General features: G+C 39.0%; 2 protein-coding genes across 7 annotated transcripts in view; one reads left to right on the top strand and one right to left on the bottom strand.

The window, feature by feature from the left end:
- Window positions 1-18,941, top strand: part of LOC109038537 (transmembrane protein 179) — a 71,477-nt gene that overhangs the window by 34,977 nt on the left and 17,559 nt on the right. The window contains exons 6-9 of one of the 6 annotated variants that reach the window (XR_011899187.1): window positions 3,247-3,325; window positions 7,516-7,822; window positions 9,963-11,875; window positions 15,826-18,138. Coding sequence is in view for 3 of the 6 variants with exons in the window: in XM_019053623.2 (XP_018909168.1) it covers window positions 3,247-3,302 (56 nt within the window). In the remaining 3 variants the exon portion in view is untranslated. The other 5 variants (XR_002009604.2, XR_002009605.2, XM_019053623.2 and 2 more) reach the window with 5 other exon arrangements.
- The window catches only part of BBS5 (Bardet-Biedl syndrome 5 protein), a 26,779-nt gene continuing 11,557 nt past the window's right edge, over window positions 3,720-18,941 (bottom strand). The window contains exons 4-7 of the mRNA XM_072296456.1: window positions 7,078-7,284; window positions 6,623-6,724; window positions 5,857-6,048; window positions 3,720-4,225 (exon numbers count right to left, since the gene is read on the bottom strand). Of these exons, the coding sequence (XP_072152557.1) occupies window positions 4,010-4,225; window positions 5,857-6,048; window positions 6,623-6,724; window positions 7,078-7,284 (717 nt within the window). The 3' untranslated portion in view covers window positions 3,720-4,009. The remainder of the gene's footprint in view (window positions 4,226-5,856; window positions 6,049-6,622; window positions 6,725-7,077; window positions 7,285-18,941) is intronic.

Raw genomic sequence — 18,941 nt, 5'->3', positions numbered from 1 at the left:
TGATGAACCGTTGAAAAGTAACAGCCGTTCAAAGTTTTATCAGTCATAAAAAAACTGAATTTTTTCCAAACTTTGAAATTCCATATAAAATTAACGGAGTGACCAAATGACCTAAAATTTAGGGAATATTTCTTTTTCAATAGGAACTTGCAGCACACCAAGTTTGAACATGATCCAAGAGGTCAAGGTTCAAAACCTCCTTGAGTTGACATTGAATGACCCCTTAGAACCTCTTAAAAATGTTCCAAAATGACTTATTCCTTTCTGAATCAATAATTCACCCCTTCAACTAAACATTTGTGGTACTTTCGATGGTTCCACCTCTTGCATTGAGAAACTGAATCGCCGAGTTCCCTCGTAGTTGGTTGGTGCAACTTCCTGGATACTCCAACTGTTAATTAGTTATCAAAATGTTTTTTGACTGCGAATGGAGTGTAATTTTGTCTCGACAGCATCAGCACCATGCGGATTAAAATTTCAATCAATTAACCTCCATATTTTGCTGCTGGATATTGATTCCATAGCTATCGCCCCTATTGCAGTGCTGTCGAGAACCATATCACAACTGTTAGTATGTTTTATTGAGAAGTTATCTTACATACAGGGTTACCCAAAAGTCACCTACCACCCCTGTAACTTTTTTCTTCCTAATTGAGATCGAAGTTTGAAACTTTGGGAATTTTCCTCGGTTTATGGTAGCAACTTTTTTTGGGGGGCGGGGGCTAACTTTTTTTTTTCAAATGGCAACCCCCCTTTCGTGATACCTCATTCGAAAGATAATAAAGAAAGAAAACTTTTGGTGCAAACCGCAGGTCAAAATGTTAATTTTTGACAAAATGGCGACCGGTCAAAGTTCAAAATGGCGAAAATATGGCATCCCCGTTTTTTATCGGCAGATTGGTCTGAAACTCGAAGTCCTAGGGTTTTTCGGGACGAGAAAAACGATTCTGGCATTTGTTTTCCAGAAATGTCAGTACTTTTCTAAATGGCGGCGGTTAAAATGGCGGCTTAGAGCGGGAAGTGGATATTTAGGCTGCTTATCGTCGGATTTGTATGAGACTTGGCATCCGGGGGTATTTCGGCACAAGAAGAACGAATTTTTCATTGGATTTTTGAAATTTTTAAAAACTTTAAAATGGCGGAGAAAATGCGTATGGCGATGGTGGATGCGGATTCTCCGTTATTTTTACGCCACCATTTTGACGATATTCAGTGTTTCAAAAATCTAATGAAAGATTAATTTCTTTCGAGCCAAAAACCACCAGAGTATTGACTTTTGTGCAAATCCATCGGTAAACAGCCTTGATATGGATTTTCCGTCATCTTCTCTCCGCCATTTTAAAGTTTTTAAAAATTTCAGAAATCCAATGAAAAATTCGTTCTTCTTGTGCCGAAATACCCCCGGATACCAAGTCTCATACAAATCCGACGATAAGCAGCCTAAATATCCACTTCCCGCTCTAAGCCGCCATTTTAACCGCCGCCATTTTGAAAAGGACTGATATTGCTGGAAAACTAATGCCAGAATCGTTTTTCTCGTCCCAAAACCCCCAGAATTCTGAGTTTCAGACCAATCCGCGGATAAAACACGGAGATGCCAAATTTCCGCCATTTTGAACTTTGACCGGTCGCCATTTTGTCAAAAATTAACATTTTGACCTGCGGTTTGCGCCAAAAATGTTCTTTTTTTATTATCTTTCGAATGAAGTATCACAAAAGGGGGGTTGCCATTTGAAAAAAAAATTTAGCCCCCGCCTCCCTTAAGGGGGGCCGCCCCGCAAAATTTTGGGGGGACCAAAAAGTTTCCACCATAAACCGAAGAAAATTCCCAAAGTTTCAAACTTCGATCTCAATGGACCACTAGACAAGGTACGGATTTCAGCATTTTGATACATGTATCGTAACTGAAATTTCACGTAAAACACGATGTGCACGACAAAAATTACCGCCATTAACTCATAACGAAGATATTTAATGATTCTTGATGCGAGAATTCAAACCACCCGCTCATAAAAACTCAATTCTCTACGTGATTCACATCGCGCGCTAAACGTTTATCATGGCAGTCTCAGCGATATAAAAATCTTGCAACCTCAATCTTGACGCTTCGGCTCAGCTATAGCAAATTGCTAATAGTTTGAACAACACATGGTGAGAAATGAATATTGCTCGATTGAGAAGCTTGCTGAAACCGTTGAAGTGCGCGATTTGACTCACGTAGAGTTATGAGTTTCTTGTGAGCGGGCAGTTCAAATTCCTCGTAACCAATGTGAAATAAAAATAATATCTTCGTCAGGAGTTGGTTTCAGTCATTTCCGTTGTGTGAATCGTGTTTTACGCGAAATTATGGTTAAGAAACATGTATCAGATTGCTTAAATTCGTACCTTGTCTAGTGGTCCATTAGGAAAAAAGTTACAGGGGTGGTAGGTGACTTTTGGATAACCCTGTATAAAAAGGTTGTATTAGTGAGATAATTTCTTTTGTATGTGAACAAATACTGAATGTCCAGAATTCGAAACATCTGACTGTATCTCAAGTATCTGTAGGAAATATTTGTCAGGTCAGAGTTTGTAAATCCTTTGCAGTAGTTAATGAATTTCCCCTACGTAACAATTTCGCTCAATAAAGTTTGGTAAGTGCAGCTCAGATCCACCATATTATGCTTATAATTATTAGTCCAAAATCAGTTTGAGTAATGTTTTGAAGGTAAAGTGTTCACTTTCCTCTGAAGTTTGTGAGCAGGGGTGCAATTTGCGTATCAGGCGTGTTAAAATGGTCATGATATTTCAATTAAATGTCCGATCATTACTCATCTTTACCATTGATCCAAAAAAAAGAGCAATTTCCCTTCCGGTCTAAAGTCATTATACTCCTAAAATTTGGAGATGTCTCAAAATTTGGTTTCCTAAACATTTTAAAAAATCAATTGGCTACTTCATAATTATTTGTATAATTTAAGCATAATCTCCTCTCTCTCGGCTCTTTTTGAGAAAAAAGATAATAAAAATTTGGCAATTAACAACTGAGAACCTGCATATTGAAAAAAATGTTGACAATCCTTTTTATAGGCTGCTACTTTGAATCAAACATGACTTTGAAAGTCGCTCTATTAACCAAAAATTATATTTCATCATATGGTCTGACCTTCGAGAGCTGCAAAAATACATGATTTTGCAGTGCACCAACTATATTGAGTGCCATTGGCAGTGTTTCATTCATAGGATTTATTTTTTTTTTCATTTTAGCACGTGATCATAGTTTAAACAAACAATGGGAAAACCAAGCTCCAAGTTTGACATGACGTGGAATAACAGTGTAAAATTTGTAAGTACAGCATTGATTATTTTATTTTAAGCACAAGATTGCAGCGAGTTTGAACTTGGCTTGCCATCATATTGTTGCAGACTCATTTTTCCACAATTTTTATAAGACTGAGGAAAGCTCGCAGATTGCAATCCGAGTTTCCAGCGATACTTCAGGAAACAATTCATGTGGTGTTTTACAACTTCAAAAGAAAATTTCAAAGAGGGATCGAATGAGTCCTCCGAGTCCTGTTTAGTTTCACTAACTTGAAGGCGAATTAAAATTATTAATTTTAAATGGCAATTCCTTCATCAGTTGAAAATTGCTCTATAACATTAATTTTGTTTCCTAATGCATAAAATTATGTTCTTATAATCAACTAGCTTGATGTGGACAAATAGTATGATCATCTCTGCACACTTTTGTGAATTTATGTTGTTGCCGACAAATGCAATGCCAACTCTTTTCATGGATTCCTGATGTGCTTTGGATCCACCAACAATGGATGAACATTACATAGCCTTCTAGTTGTATATATTTTAGGCTTTGACTCGTAAATCCCTACAGGCCGAGTCTTGTGGTTATTCTTGAATAACTGAAGAAGTGAATCGTGAATCCTATCGTCACTCCATGGAATGAAAATGTTGAGGACAGAAGTTTTTTTTTTTTTTTTTTTTTTTTTTTTTTTTTTTTTTTTTTTTTTTTTTAAGATGGTATCACCTCCCATAACCCAGTCAGAGTAAACCCATCTCGAATTTGTTCCATCGCAAGTCCAATCTCACTAAAGAACGTTAGGGGTCGAGGTGTGACAAGTTCTCCTCCAGCACCATACATGACCAAATTAGAAGACAAGTCTTTGATTGAATCTTCAAATTCAGGCTCCTCTATCTCTTCAACTGAGGGAGTCTCTGGCAATGGTGGCTGAAATAAAGAAGCAGTTATTTTACAAGGTGGATCCTGACCTGATTATTAAAGTTCTGCATTTGTTGACTAGACAAGATAAGACTAAGGAGGAAAGGGGCTACGTGATTGGTTTGCTTTGTAATTTATTCTCATAGTCGTACCCACGTTGAGTGGATTTTAACGACAAACTATTACAATTCGAGAGGTGGCTTTAACTTCTTATCAATTCTACCCACTAGAGTGTTCCGTTTTTAGACAACCATCTCAAAACCTTGCTCCCCGGGCTTTTTCCCATTCCTTTTGGTCTCCAAAAGATAATTCTGAAGTTTCAGCACCATAGCTTAATTCTACACTTTCCCCCAAAGCGATGAAAATTTTGGAAGCAATTACATTGGTTTAAATGCTGAGAAAATAGGCCGATTCGCGGAACTACGTTTTTCCGCTGTAAAATGCGCCGAAATGATTTCAAACCTGACCATCTCCTGAGAAGTCATACAGAGGCCTCTTTTGAACGAGAAAATTCCACTTTTGACCCAGAGATGGGGACAGGGTGGGTCACGGCGCAGTTAGTTTTGAGGCGCTACGCGCAGCAAAATGATTGCATTTGACAGTTTTTGATCAACTTCAAGACAGGTCCTCCGAGGCTGAGGAGGATAATGTATCTCATAAATTGTAATAAAATAATGTACAAGAGTTGTTTTCATCCCTTCAGAACTATTTTCGACCATTTCTATACTATAATATACACTATTGCCAAAATCACTCAAGTGCAGAACATGATTTACACTAATTTTCTTCCAGGTTCAAGTAAATTTGGCAACAGTGTAAATGGTCGAAAATATTTCTGAATGGATAAAAACAACTCTTGTACATTATTTTATTACAATTTATGAGATACATTAGCCTCCTCAGCTTCGGAAGACCTGTCTTGAAGTTGATCAAAAACTGTCAAATGCAATCATTTTGCTGCGCGCAGCGCCTCAGAACTGACTGCACCGTGACCCACCCTGCCCCCATCTCTGGGTCAAAAGTGGAATTTTCTCGTTCAAAAGAGGCCTCTGTATGACTTCTCAGGAGATGGTCAGGTTTGAAATCATTTCGGCGCATTTTACAGCGGAAAAACGTAGTTCCGCGAATCGGCCTATTTTCTCCCCATTTAAACCAATGTAATTGCTTCCAAAATGTTCATCGCTTTGGGGAAAAGTGTAGAATTAAGCTATGGTGCTGACACTTCAGAATTATCTTTGGGGGGACCAAAAGGAATGGGAAAAAGCCCGGGGAGCAAGGTTTTGAGATGGTTGTCTAAAAACGGAACACCCTACTACCCACTGTAGGAATCAAACTGAATAATATTTCTCGTCTTAATTTTTCAATAATTATTGTGTCACAGCATAGGTTTCAGTTTTGAATAAATTTTACTGAATTAGGCTAAAATAGTCAACTTTAAGGCATGTGAGAGACCTCTAAAAATTCGAATTTTGGGCCGAAATTCTTTAGATGTGTTTTTCTGCCATCAAACATATTCACCCCAAATGAGTCACACCCTAGCCACCTTCCATCCAGTGACACAAATTTAAATATCCCACCTAGCAAAATTTGAAATCTATGTATCAATCCACCTTTCCATTAATAGTTTGAGTTTCACAAACCTGGTTTTGTAGCACAAAATGAACTCCTAATTCAGGGTTCTTAGAGTGGATTTTGTGTAGCTGGGCAAGTTCATGTGCAATTTTATGTAATTTTTCACTGGGGTCTATATGAAACCCCAAGATGTAACCTCCGCTGTTGATGGAGCTTTCCACAACTAAAGCTGGACCAAATTTTGAATCCCTGATTTTAATCTGTAATATAGCACATAGATGCAAGGGATATAGTCATTTTTAAAGAAGGAAGTAAGTTACATCGAAGAACTTTTGATGAATGTTGAAACATTCAATTGGTTTTGAAATTTCATCCGGCAGAAATTGAAAGTTGAATGTTTTGATTAATTCCTTTAGACATCTGCCATTTTTTAACATTCTTTTCAAATTGCATCATGTAACAATTTTTAGCTTACTCTACTACACATCAATTGCTCCAAGTGTCTCAAGATGCAGGAATGATATAAAAAGTCAAAGGGCGCTTTGATCAGAATCTAGCCGTAAAATCTTGCCGAAAGATACTGAAATAAACTATTTTCAAAGTCATTCACACTTTAAAGATAACCTCCCTTTTTCATTCTCGGAACTGACCGTGCTAAGTTTGGTGAACCAGTCTGATTAAATTTCGGTGAAAGTTTGTCCATTTAGACAAAGCAACAACAGTGGTCTATTATGAACAAGAACCTGAATTAGAGTGAAAGAAAAAAACAGGATCGCTCAAGTTGATAGTGATTGAAGTTCTTAATGATATGACTAGACAGATGAGAATACTTACAGATATAATTTGAATGTGAGGCACGGAGACATTGAAAGCCTCATTCATGGCAGCGAACCATACCAGCCGTACATTGGAAATTATAAATTTTCCCAAGTTGCCCTAAAAGTAAGAGGGAAAAGATGTTTTTTGTAAAACAAAGAATTCACAAATGAGTCGTGACAGCATATGTATGCGCATGCCAAATGAAGCTTTAAGCTTGCTCGACGTTTATTAAATGGCCGTGAAGAAACATGACATCAGGAAAAACGAAGGGAATGTGAGGCAAAAGGAAAAGAATATCCATTGAGTTGGGATGGTAGGAGATTTCAGTGAGCATCGTGATTTGTGAGTTGGAAGATATTGCAAAAAGGATGATGAAATGAAAGCAAGTGAGCAGAAGTCTAATTTCCAGTATGATGGGAAATTATTTCTCTTGTACAGATTCTCAAAGACATATCTAGAGCCCAACTTACCTGATCACTGGACAGATTCCAAACTCCTTCTACTGTAGCTATAACGTGCTCCAATGGTAATGTGTTAAACTCTTTTCTTTGCACTGCACACCCCCTTAGTTTCAGCTCACGATACATTCGAGAAGACATATATGCTCTACATGGAAAAAAATCACTGTTAAATAATGAGCTCTCACATATTTTTATATTTCTAGCTTTCTGTACAAACTTATTTCAATCTTTGAAAAGAGTTTTTGCTGCTGACCTCTGCATATTAATTATACTCTCCCGTGCCAAAGGTACCTACAGAAGTTCTGAAGAGAATCTAAAATCCAAGAAATACCTTCTCTTTTGAAGTGAGGTTAACAATATCACACATTGATCCTCAAGCCCATCATGATCCACTTGCATTATACTCATTTAACATCGTTTGTGATGGGAATTCATTTCATATTACAGATATATGCTTTTCTTTTTATGTATATACCATGCGACTGTGTGCGTGTGAATTGAGATGATGAATTGGAATGAAAAATGCACGTGCAAGGTGTGTCTTGCGCCCACAACCATGCCTCAACCTCAGTTCCTCGGTGTGTATGGTGCGAATTTAGACTCCTCTGCTTCTCCGCTGCTACAAATACAATACACACGCAGATAGATGGGCTCTTCAGAACACATTACCCGACTCCTCTACGTTCAATCGGCCAGAAACGGCGTGGCAGACAGACACCTTGTTAACTCAATCACCATTCGAATACTATATTTTGTAAGTAACATGAATATTGGGGTGAGCCCCTCCACCGACTTACGGAGCCGAATGACAGAGCTCAGTCTTGCCAAGTGGGATGGCTTCTCTTCAAATCCTCCCAGACTTAATGTATACAGGGTGATCCAAAAGTCCCTTCCACCCCCTCTAACTTTTTACCTAATTGAGGTAAAGATTTGAAACTTGGGGGATATTCCTAGATCAAAGGGAGCTACTTTTTGGCCCTCTAAAATTTTCAGGGGGGCCCCCAACTTTTAATTTTCAAATAGGAAGACCCCCTTTGTGATAGCTCGTTCGAAAGAGCATAAAAAAAGAAAACTTCGCGCAAACCCGAAGTTAATATCTCAAACCGTTTCAAAATGGCGGCCGGTTAAAGTTCAAAATGGCCGAAAATTCACACCGGTTATTTGTCGATGGATTTGCGCGAAAATCGGTATTGAGGGGTATTTTGACACGAGAAAAACGAATTTGACGTTAGATTTTCAAAAAAACCGAAATTTCCAAAATGGCCGCCGGTTAAAGTTCAAAATGACCAAAAATTGATTTTTTTAGAAATCTAAGTTCAAATTTGTTCATCATATGCCAAAATACTCTCAAATTCCAAGTTTTAGGCAAATCCATCAGCAAAAAACCGAGGTGACAATTTTCGGCCATTTTAAACTTTAACCGGCGGCCATTTTGGAAATTTCGGTTTTATTGAAAATCTAACGTCAAATTCGTTTTTCTCGTGTCAAAATACCCCTACATACCGATTTTCGCGCAAATCCATCGACAAATAACCGGTGTGAATTTTCGGCCATTTCGAACTTTAACCGGTCGCCATTTTGAAACGGTTTGAGATATTGACTTCGGGTTTGCGCGAAAAGTTTTCTTTTTATGATCTTTCGAACGAGCTATCACAAAGGGGGTCTTCCCATTTGAAAATTAAAAGTTGGGGGCCGTTGCCCCCCCCCCAAGGGGGGCCCCCCTGAAAATTTTAGGGGGGCCAAAAAGTAGCTCCCTTTGACCTAGGAATATTCCCCAAGTTTCAAATCTTTATCTCAATTAGGTAAAAAGTTAGAGGGGGTGGAAGGGACTTTTGGATCACCCTGTGTAAGCAGAATGCATGAGTACATTACATAAAAATTATTCTCAAATGCCATGAGATTTTTCAGTGTAAGCATCCAAAAAAAACTGTAACGTTGAAACAAGTCTAATGAAATGAATTAGAAAGCCTCCACGTTTTACAAGTAGTTTAGTCAATCTCTAAAGTCAGTCTCAGTGGTGTAGCAGTTCGCTGCCAGCAGTGAGGCACAGGGTTCAATCCCCGGAGGTGGCTGATAAGTCATCATGACCATGGATGACTATGCCCTCTCTAACATTCTGACCCTTCAAGATGACTGGTGTGGAAAGGACACAGTCTCCCAGTAAGAAGTCTGTCTGCCCTGTTCGACTGGTGCTAGAATCACATGCTGAATTTAGCAGCTGAATATGTAAGTCAACAGTCATCGCTCAACGGCTGAAATTTCGCAAATACGAATTATTTTGATCCAGATTTGTATCAAATCTATCCAAATAGTTCAGACAAATCCGACATTATCTGATGGTCGCTGAGCCTCTTTGCTGAATTTTGCGCGACATGCTCCGAAAATCTGTGCTCTGTAGCGTCTGCTACAGTCTTTGATAAGACTTACCGTTTGCTATCAGACAGCGGCTGAGTCCTGCGGGAATATAGAGTATACAGAATAAGTCAGTAGTATAAAGTTAAGGAGCACGGTTTAACTTTGGAGTGCATGACGGCAGGGTTCTTGCCAGTTGCCTCGGCCCCTTGAGGGCGCCTCGCTGGTCAGCCCGGCCCTAACTTACTTACTTACTTAGGTACTTACTCCATACTTACTTCCTTAGGTACTTACTCCAAACTTACGTCGTCCATCTGTAGGAAGTGAGAGATCATTGAACAGAAAAATCGTGCTAGAAACAGCCCCAGAACAGCGCGTCTGCAGGTCTGGAAGTACAGTTAAAGCTCGCTATGCTCGCTATGCTTCGTCATAACCACGGTTATGACGAAATGCCACTTAAGTCGAATTTTTTCTGGTCCCTCCACAATTCGACTCAACAAGCTTTCGCTGTAGTACTGATTTATTTATTTTTTTTTTTTTAGGGTGGTCTAGAAGTGCTGAAAAAGTTCGAAAATTCCCCAAGAAGGTTCGGAAGTTTTCGTCTCATACAACGCGTGATTTTTAATGAGACAGCCTGGGAAGTATGTAATCCCTTGCACGTTGATTCATAGTAGAGAATTTACCCACTAGACCGCGATTGTGCAGCCAGTTGATCTTCAGACCGCAAATGAGCTTCGAATTTCCTGGTTATATCATTTCTGTTGCAATCTGGGCGTAAATTCTAAAAATGTTTTAAATTTTGGCACCCAAAAGAGCTGAATTTTTCTGTCAAGGGGGTACCATATTTTTTGAAGTCATGAAAAAGTACTGCAAAAGTAAGGAGCCAGCCGGTTTCAGTAAACACCCTGAGGAGAAGCCAGTGCTCCAAGCACAAGAGCGTTCAAAACAGTATCTCAAAATCTTCATTCCCTCATATTAATTTTCTGGTGAAAATATTAATTGCATCCTTGGCCAGTTGCTCTCCACCCTCAACCATTTAGTCAAGTGAACGATTTTCATGATTTTTGCTTCTGTATTGCTGTTCAACGGTTTACGTCCAGTGCCTCAAAGGTGTTCCTTGTTGTAGATTAATATATATAATTTCTGAACACATTGACAAATCAAGTCTTGTACGTGATTCCTAGGATCTTAGCACTGATCTTAGCATAAGATGACGACTGATATTCTTACAAGAAACTGCAGGAGCATAAAATATACCAAAATGTGTGGACCCGTACTAACTATGTAAATTCCCCTTGTCTTTTTTTGTATGTGAAAATGCACACCATTAAAGGAGGAGTATCGTTTTGGGCCTTTTCCGGCCCCACCTGGATTTTGCTGAATGTTTCATATTTTCAAAGTACTAGTCCTAGGTAGACTTTATGCCAACTATTCTACCGAACAGAGCCCATGCAAGGGTGCAACATCGCCTCAAACCCAGAATCTTGGCACCGAAAAATAGTTATTTTTTTTTACTTTTTCGACTGTTATCACCCTTCTAGCAGATGATTCCTATGCATTTTTTGCGCACTTACCGTTTCTGGCCTTTTAAAGGCCTCCGATAAATTTTAAGGGGCCTTATGGCCCATTGTTGCCATTTTTGGCCCATTTTTAGGGTTTCTTTCAATTATACACACGTAGAAATCAATTCAAACTAAGAACCGTGTACGTTTTTGAAAAGAACGCAAAAAAACGAATCAATAATGCTCAGTAAAATTTTTTTCTACCTTGCCAAATTTTCGAGAAAAATCGCTCCAAAGAGCCTAAAACGGCCAAAATTCGATAAATTGCCACGCTTTAGGTTCAAGAAAGCGGGGTACAACTTTCATATTGACGTACGTAACAGTTCTTACCTACATATACAACATATTAAAAAATTATAGTTGTACCTGGATTCCCAAGATGTGAAAATTGACTGGGATGTCGATTTCAGCGGCGTTTTTTACTTGAAGGTAGCTCTTTTGAATGTTTTTCGACCTTAGTTACCCTCTATGGGTGTGTACTATATGTATTTTTCTGCGTACTTTTCATATCTGGCCATAAAAATGGCTTCCTGTGAATTTTGAAAGGCCTCACGGTCCATTGTTGCCAATTTTCACCAATTTTTAGAGGTTTTTTCAAGTTTACGTGTGTGAAACTTAATTTAATCTAAAAACCGTGTACATTTTCGGAAAGAACGTAATAAAATACATATATTGGGTGATTGTAACTTTTCCCTACGTTGCCAAATTTTCGAGAAAAATCGTGCTGAAGCGCCAAAAGTGCCAAAAATTGGATTAATCGTCACGTCGAAGGTTTAAGGAAGTGAATTTTGAATTTTCTTTCACTACAAATAACGTATCGAAAATGGAAAATTGCAATTCGTCTCACAGAACATGTAATGGCTCAGATGAACGTGATTAAACGGACCCTCAAGGTTAGGGTGGTCCACTTTAACATGGGTGATGTTTTTTCTTCGAATCTGAACCACGCCGCCCCATAAATTTGTTCCTTAGGATTAAAAAATGATGTGTGCCAAATTTTTTTCCTCTCCGATAATTTTAAGTGGTGCCGCATTGAGGCTGAATTTTCGAAAATTCGCCGAAAATAGGGAAAAATGAAAAAAATGTATAAATTGGCAACGTCGGTAAATTAACAGTGGCACCCTCTAAATATGGTCAACATGACTTCAAAATAATCCGTACTAAAATGTATGCGAGTTTAATGTTAATGTAAGTGGAGGGGAGGGGTTCCGCTTTGTATGAAAAATCGCGCGAAAATAGATAAATTACCCCATTTTCGTTCTCGGTTTGTTTTGGCAGTTTTTTCCTTCAAAATTTTGCTTATTTTTCATGAGAAGTTTGCTTTTTTCTAATTAGAAGCAAATTATTGCATCATTAACAGCACAATATGGCAAGGTATGACGAATCAGCATCCACAGCCTGTGAGTCCAGGAACTCCCAGGACTCCCAGCTCATATTCGCGCCTAGCTGATAAGACAGGAATTTCTGAGGCTCGCTGTTACGCGTTGTCATATTGCAGACAAAAGTAAATTTTTGAAAGGCTTGTATAGAAAATTGACTGCACTCTTGGTGTGCACTTATCAACGTTGGTTTGCTCGTAAAAGTGCTGAACTTTGCAAAATATCCTATGCCTCGTAAGGCACAGGCTGCTAGGGATTCAGTCAGACCATGCCTGCTCAATCGGGCGTACACGTGCTTTTGGTTTCGATTTTTTCTTCCGTAAAAATTTCGTGTAACCATGTCGCTTTCAAAACCATCCTTACGTAAAGATCGGAGCGTTTATTTGATCGGCAATTCCTGTCCGGGCATTGGAGGGAGTAAACTCCCCTCAAAAGGACAAGTGTTAAGAGTTTTATTTTTTAACCTGCGGGAAGTGGGCTTGGATCTACGTAATAGTTCGCATCTTGTTATCCAAGAGGTGAAAGTTTTCTGGAGCAAAGCTAGAATTCCCGTGCAACACGATGATCGTTGTATTAAAAAAGTGGAAGATCTTTACAAAGACTGGAGAGATGTGCAGAGGAACTCACATAGGCGCAGTGTTATTAACGTGCAACGTGAAAATGACTTTATCAGCAACTTGGATGACCTATTCGATATTGCGCATGCTGATGCTTTGAACATGATACGTATTAAAGAAGACAGAGATTTTCTAATCAATCAACGAAAGAAAGGACGAGTTGGATGTATGTATGGCATCGACACCAAGCTAGAAAAACAGGAAAAACGGAAAGCAGAGAGGCAGCAGAGGGAACGAGAACGAGCAGAGAAACTTGCCAAGGAACTGGAAAAAAATTGTAAGCTTTTTTCTCAATTTTTTACTAATTTTAAATAACTTAGTTAACTTAGGAAATGCTTATCAATTTGTCAATTTGACAAGCGTATATTTTTTCTCCTCAACTAAGGCTTATTTCTGATTTAAACCGGGATAGAGGATACAGTTGGTAGAATTTTCGGTCGAATTAGACTTTTTCCTTTGACTTATGTCAAAAAACAGTTGTACTTTCTACATCTTTCGTGGACTTACATCCCTTTTCTTTTGCAATTTTTTTTTTTTTACATTACTGGGGGAGAAGAAGGCAGAAATATGCTGTAGAACTGAAGAACAATTATTGTTATTTTTTCCCTAAAGTTCTCCTAGTGAAGATTGAAACTATCAACTTTCAGGTGGAGCTACTGATTATCGGGATGTGTCGGATAGCTCAGAACCGGAAGTTGATACAGATTCTTCAGTAGAACTTTCAGTTGATGAACCACTCGAATGCGAACCTGGACCATCACATTCACAGTCAGCGCCGCCGCCGCCGCCGCCGGAAAGAACCAAACCACAGGGTTCAATTAACGTCATGAGCTCCAAAGTTGTTACGGTTCTTGACAAATGTAAAGTGAGTGACAGGGATGCCGTTCACCTGATATCAGCAGTAGTCGAAGCGTTAGGCTTTGATCCAGCCTCGATTATTTCAAGTCGCTCTTCTATCCGCCGAGCCAGGCAGAATTTGCGTCTTGAAAAAGCCGAGAAAGTAAAACTGTATTTTAAGGATATGACTCTGAGTGCAGCTGTTGTTCATTGGGACGGGAAACTTTTTCCTAATGATAAAGGGTCTGGAAAACATGATCGACTTGCAGTGTTCTTAACCAGCGGGGATGTAGAAAAACTGTTGGCAGTGCCTGTACTGCATGATTCAACTGGGCTGGAGCAAGGAAAGGCTGTTTACTCTGAATTAATTGAATGGGATCAAAGTGAGATTGTTAAGGCACTATGTTGTGACACCACAAGTTCCAACACAGGACACATCAATGGTGCTTGTGTTATTTTGGAGCAATTTCTCGGTAGGGCTTTACTGTATCTTCTTTGCCGGCACCATATTTACGAGCTGTACTTAAAAGCTTGTTTTGAGTGCAAAATACCTCATTCTCCAGGTCCAAACGTTAGCTTGTTTTCTAAATTTAAAAATGCATGGCCAAGTATTGATCAGGATAAATTTGAAAGTTTTACTGATGAGGATTTAGTGTTTTTTAAGAGTGATCGAGCTGAGATACTTAATTTCATAGAACTAGTCTTAACGTCCACGAAACAGCCACGAGATGATTACGAGGAATTTTTAAAACTTTCAAAAATTATTTTAGGTGAAACAAAAGGTGCCAAGTTCAGAGCACCTGGTGCTTTCAATCACACTCGCTGGATGGCGAAAGCTATCTATACCCTTAAAATGTATCTTTTCAGGGGACAGCTCGATTTTGTTTCAGAAGTAGAAGAAAAGTTAAGAGATGTGTGTATTTTTATCGTAAAGCTTTACTTAAAAGCATGGTTTACGGCACCTTTGGCACACAAAGCCCCGAACTGTGACTTGGAATTTGCGAAAAAGGTGATTGAATACGAAAAAATAGATTCGGATATATCTGATGCTGTTCTTGATAAAATTAAAAATCACTTGTGGTATTTAACTCCGGAAAATGCTGCTCTTAGTTTTTTTGATGACGAAGTATCAACTGATGAAAAAAGAAAAATGGTTGAAGCACTTGCAAAAGAAAACTCTTCGAACGAAGGTATTAAGAGGTTAAAGTTATCTGATCTTAAAGATCTGCAGAAAAAAGAGATAAGTGATTTTATTAACACAGATTCTAATCACTTTTTCGAGTGGCTAGAACTGAACGATGAATTTCTAGGTGAGGATCCTGAAGACTGGGACCAAAGTGAGGCTTACAAAAAAAGCCAGTCAATAGTCAAAAAGATGAAAGTAGTAAACGACATTGCTGAGCGTGGTGTGAAATTAATCAGTGAGTACGAAACAATTTTGACCAAGGATGAAACACAGAAACAGAGTATTCTGCAAAATGTGGCAGAGTATAGGACAATTTTCAGAAATTTTAACAAATCCACCATGAGGCAAGACTTCTAAAAAACAATGTATTTATTCCTACCGTAGGTTTCATTCATTATTTTGACACCGCCCAAACTATTGCCATTATTTTGTTTTCACTTTACCTACAGTTAGAGAATAAAATTATTTCTGATAATACGTCATTTTTTGTGATTTTTCAAGAAAACCTGCACGAGAGTGGCATGTTTCAATGTTGTTTAAAAGTGCTGAAACTTAGTCCACGTTATTTTAGTGTTCTGTGGAACAAATTTACGAGGCGTAATGGGTCATCTAAGTTTTTAGACAGACGTTGCCAATTTGTACAATTTTTGTCATTTTTTCCTATTTTTGGTGATTTTTCCTAAATTCAATCTCAATGCGGCACCACTTAAAATTATCGATGATCAAAAAAACTTGGCATACATCATTTTTTAGTCTTATAGAACAAATTTAGAGGGCGGCGCGGTCCATTTTCCGATATCGCCCAAAGTGGACCACCCTACAAGGTGCTTTTACCTTATCCTTCACTCCAGTTCACCTCTCTATTCCTGTAACCTCGAGATAATCCTTGGTTCTCAAGATGCTTGCTAAAGGCCAAATATACAAAGAAGCGCCAAAAATGCCAAAAATTGGATTAATCGTCTTGTCGAAGGTTCCAGGAAGTGATTAATGACTTTCATGTGGATCATGGGACACTTTTCCCACGAAGTTTCTGTTGTTTGGTATATTTGGCCTTTAGCAAGCATCTTGAGAACCAAGGATTATCTCGAGGTTACAGGAATAGAGAGGTGAACTGGAGTGAAGGATAAGGTAAAAGCACCTTGAGGGTCCGTTTAATCACGTTCATCTGAGCCATTACATGTTCTGTGAGACGAATTGCAATTTTCCATTTTCGATACGTTATTTGTAGTGAAAGAAAATTCAAAATTCACTTCCTTAAACCTTCGACGTGACGATTAATCCAATTTTTGGCACTTTTGGCGCTTCAGCACGATTTTTCTCGAAAATTTGGCAACGTAGGGAAAAGTTACAATCACCCAATATATGTATTTTATTACGTTCTTTCCGAAAATGTACACGGTTTTTAGATTAAATTAAGTTTCACACACGTAAACTTGAAAAAACCTCTAAAAATTGGTGAAAATTGGCAACAATGGACCGTGAGGCCTTTCAAAATTCACAGGAAGCCATTTTTATGGCCAGATATGAAAAGTACGCAGAAAAATACATATAGTACACACCCATAGAGGGTAACTAAGGTCGAAAAACATTCAAAAGAGCTACCTTCAAGTAAAAAACGCCGCTGAAATCGACATCCCAGTCAATTTTCACATCTTGGGAATCCAGGTACAACTATAATTTTTTAATATGTTGTATATGTAGGTAAGAACTGTTACGTACGTCAATATGAAAGTTGTACCCCGCTTTCTTGAACCTAAAGCGTGGCAATTTATCGAATTTTGGCCGTTTTAGGCTCTTTGGAGCGATTTTTCTCGAAAATTTGGCAAGGTAGAAAAAAATTTTACTGAGCATTATTGATTCGTTTTTTTGCGTTCTTTTCAAAAACGTACACGGTTCTTAGTTTGAATTGATTTCTACGTGTGTATAATTGAAAGAAACCCTAAAAATGGGCCAAAAATGGCAACAATGGGCCATAAGGCCCCTTAAAATTTATCGGAGGCCTTTAAAAGGCCAGAAACGGTAAGTGCGCAAAAAATGCATAGGAATCATCTGCTAGAAGGGTGATAACAGTCGAAAAAGTAAAAAAAAATAACTATTTTTCGGTGCCAAGATTCTGGGTTTGAGGCGATGTTGCACCCTTGCATGGGCTCTGTTCGGTAGAATAGTTGGCATAAAGTCTACCTAGGACTAGTACTTTGAAAATATGAAACATTCAGCAAAATCCAGGTGGGGCCGGAAAAGGCCCAAAACGATACTCCTCCTTTTTTTTTTATCAAAATGCACTGTTAAACCTATCAATGTATTTTTTGGCATTTTTCCCTGTTAGATTAGTTAAATTATGAATGCTGTTTAGTATTCTGTTTTAAGTGTTGTGTTGAATCCTTGCTTTTTTTTGATAACTGCCAGTAAAAATGTGGCAACCCTGTTACCCCATGCCACCTTGTAAACCCTCCATTTTCTCTCAAGGGAAGGTGTCCATTATATTCACCATTCTTGGGCTGTAATGTATTACCTACTCTTTTCTTTTCAATTTGTATTTATTGTATCTTTCTTGCCTCATCACCCTCGTCATAAACTCAACTTGACCAAAAATGTCAATAATGATAGAAGTGGCTGTAGTTATTTCAATTAACTATCCGCTTCTAATGGAAAGGAACTTGGTAAGCAGGCAGGAAATTGTACTTTGGTATTTAAGGACACTTCATTGAAAATTCCAACTCCCTTTGCCAGGGCGCTGCACTATGGGTCCGTAGCGGCGCAAAATCCAATTTTTCGACATTTTTTTCCCGTCATCAGAGCCATCTTAATCGATGCCCAGACACCTACTGATAACAAAATTACATGGGAATATCCAAAATATTCACTATACCTGCGGTTTCCACTGGACGCGCCTCTGCCGCGTATTTCCAAGCAAGTTCTGCTGCTGCGCCGCGCCGTCTACCGCACGGCTAATCGCGCCGCGACGCCGACCGCGGCCAGCCTCGGCGACGTTCCACGAGAGGGCGCTCGCGTCACTAAGATAGCTTATGTTTGTTAAGGTCTTTTTAGTTCTATTTATGTAAAGGAAGTGATGATTTTGTCTGGTCCCCAGAGATGAATAAATTCGTAAATAAAACAAAGAAGGTCTCAAGGTTCAATTGTTTTTAGATATTTTATCAGCATTATTTTCTGTTCCTTAAACTCCTATGCCGGGCGCGTTACATCATTTCACCTACGTCCTAAAGTACGCACCAATACAACGGCTATTCATCGCCACTCACGGAGCAGTCAAGGTATCAAGGTTACAACTCCCCGGTCCGCCCGGCGGCGTCACGCATTAACTGAAGGTAAGGTGTTCCCCAGTACGTCTGGTGTATGGCCAGGTAATCCCCGGTTCGCGTGGCGTATAGTTTTAAGCTCCGATTAGCCCGGAGATTTAGATAGGGACCCCGGTTTGCCCGGAGAGTAGAATAAGGACCCTGGCTAGCCCGATGAACATCAGCATAGGGACCCCAGCTCGAGCCCGGTGCAGCTAGGAACCCCTGCTCAAGGGAGCTGAAGCCAGGCCCGCACGCTCTCGGTAGTTTTTTATCCATTCAAAGGAAAAGTAGGGACTAAGGCCCCTACATTCCTACATCCACGTAGATAGATATGCAGCATGTGGAATGTGATGAGCCCAGATTTCTGCAACCTGAGGCGCGGGTTGTATACTCACTTATTTCACAGTGCACTCGTGAACCTTACACCATTATATGCATCTGACTGGTAAACTCCATTGCATGACGAGTATTTTCGCTTTTGCAGATCCCAAAAACATTGATTTTTAGCTGCAGGGCAAGAGATCAAAGTTTCCCGAAAAATATGCCTTAAAAAATGAATTTTTCAGAATATTGTAGACTGGGAAAGTGTCGTTGCGGTTCGTTGCGCGGTTCTCTTTGGTATTTTTAGAAATCATATATCC

This window comes from Bemisia tabaci, chromosome 2 (genome assembly GCF_918797505.1).
Source record: "Bemisia tabaci chromosome 2, PGI_BMITA_v3".
Taxonomy (NCBI): Eukaryota; Metazoa; Arthropoda; class Insecta; order Hemiptera; family Aleyrodidae; genus Bemisia; species Bemisia tabaci.
The sequence above is the reverse complement of the archived record's forward strand: the minus strand, read 5'-3'. Positions and strand labels throughout refer to the sequence as shown.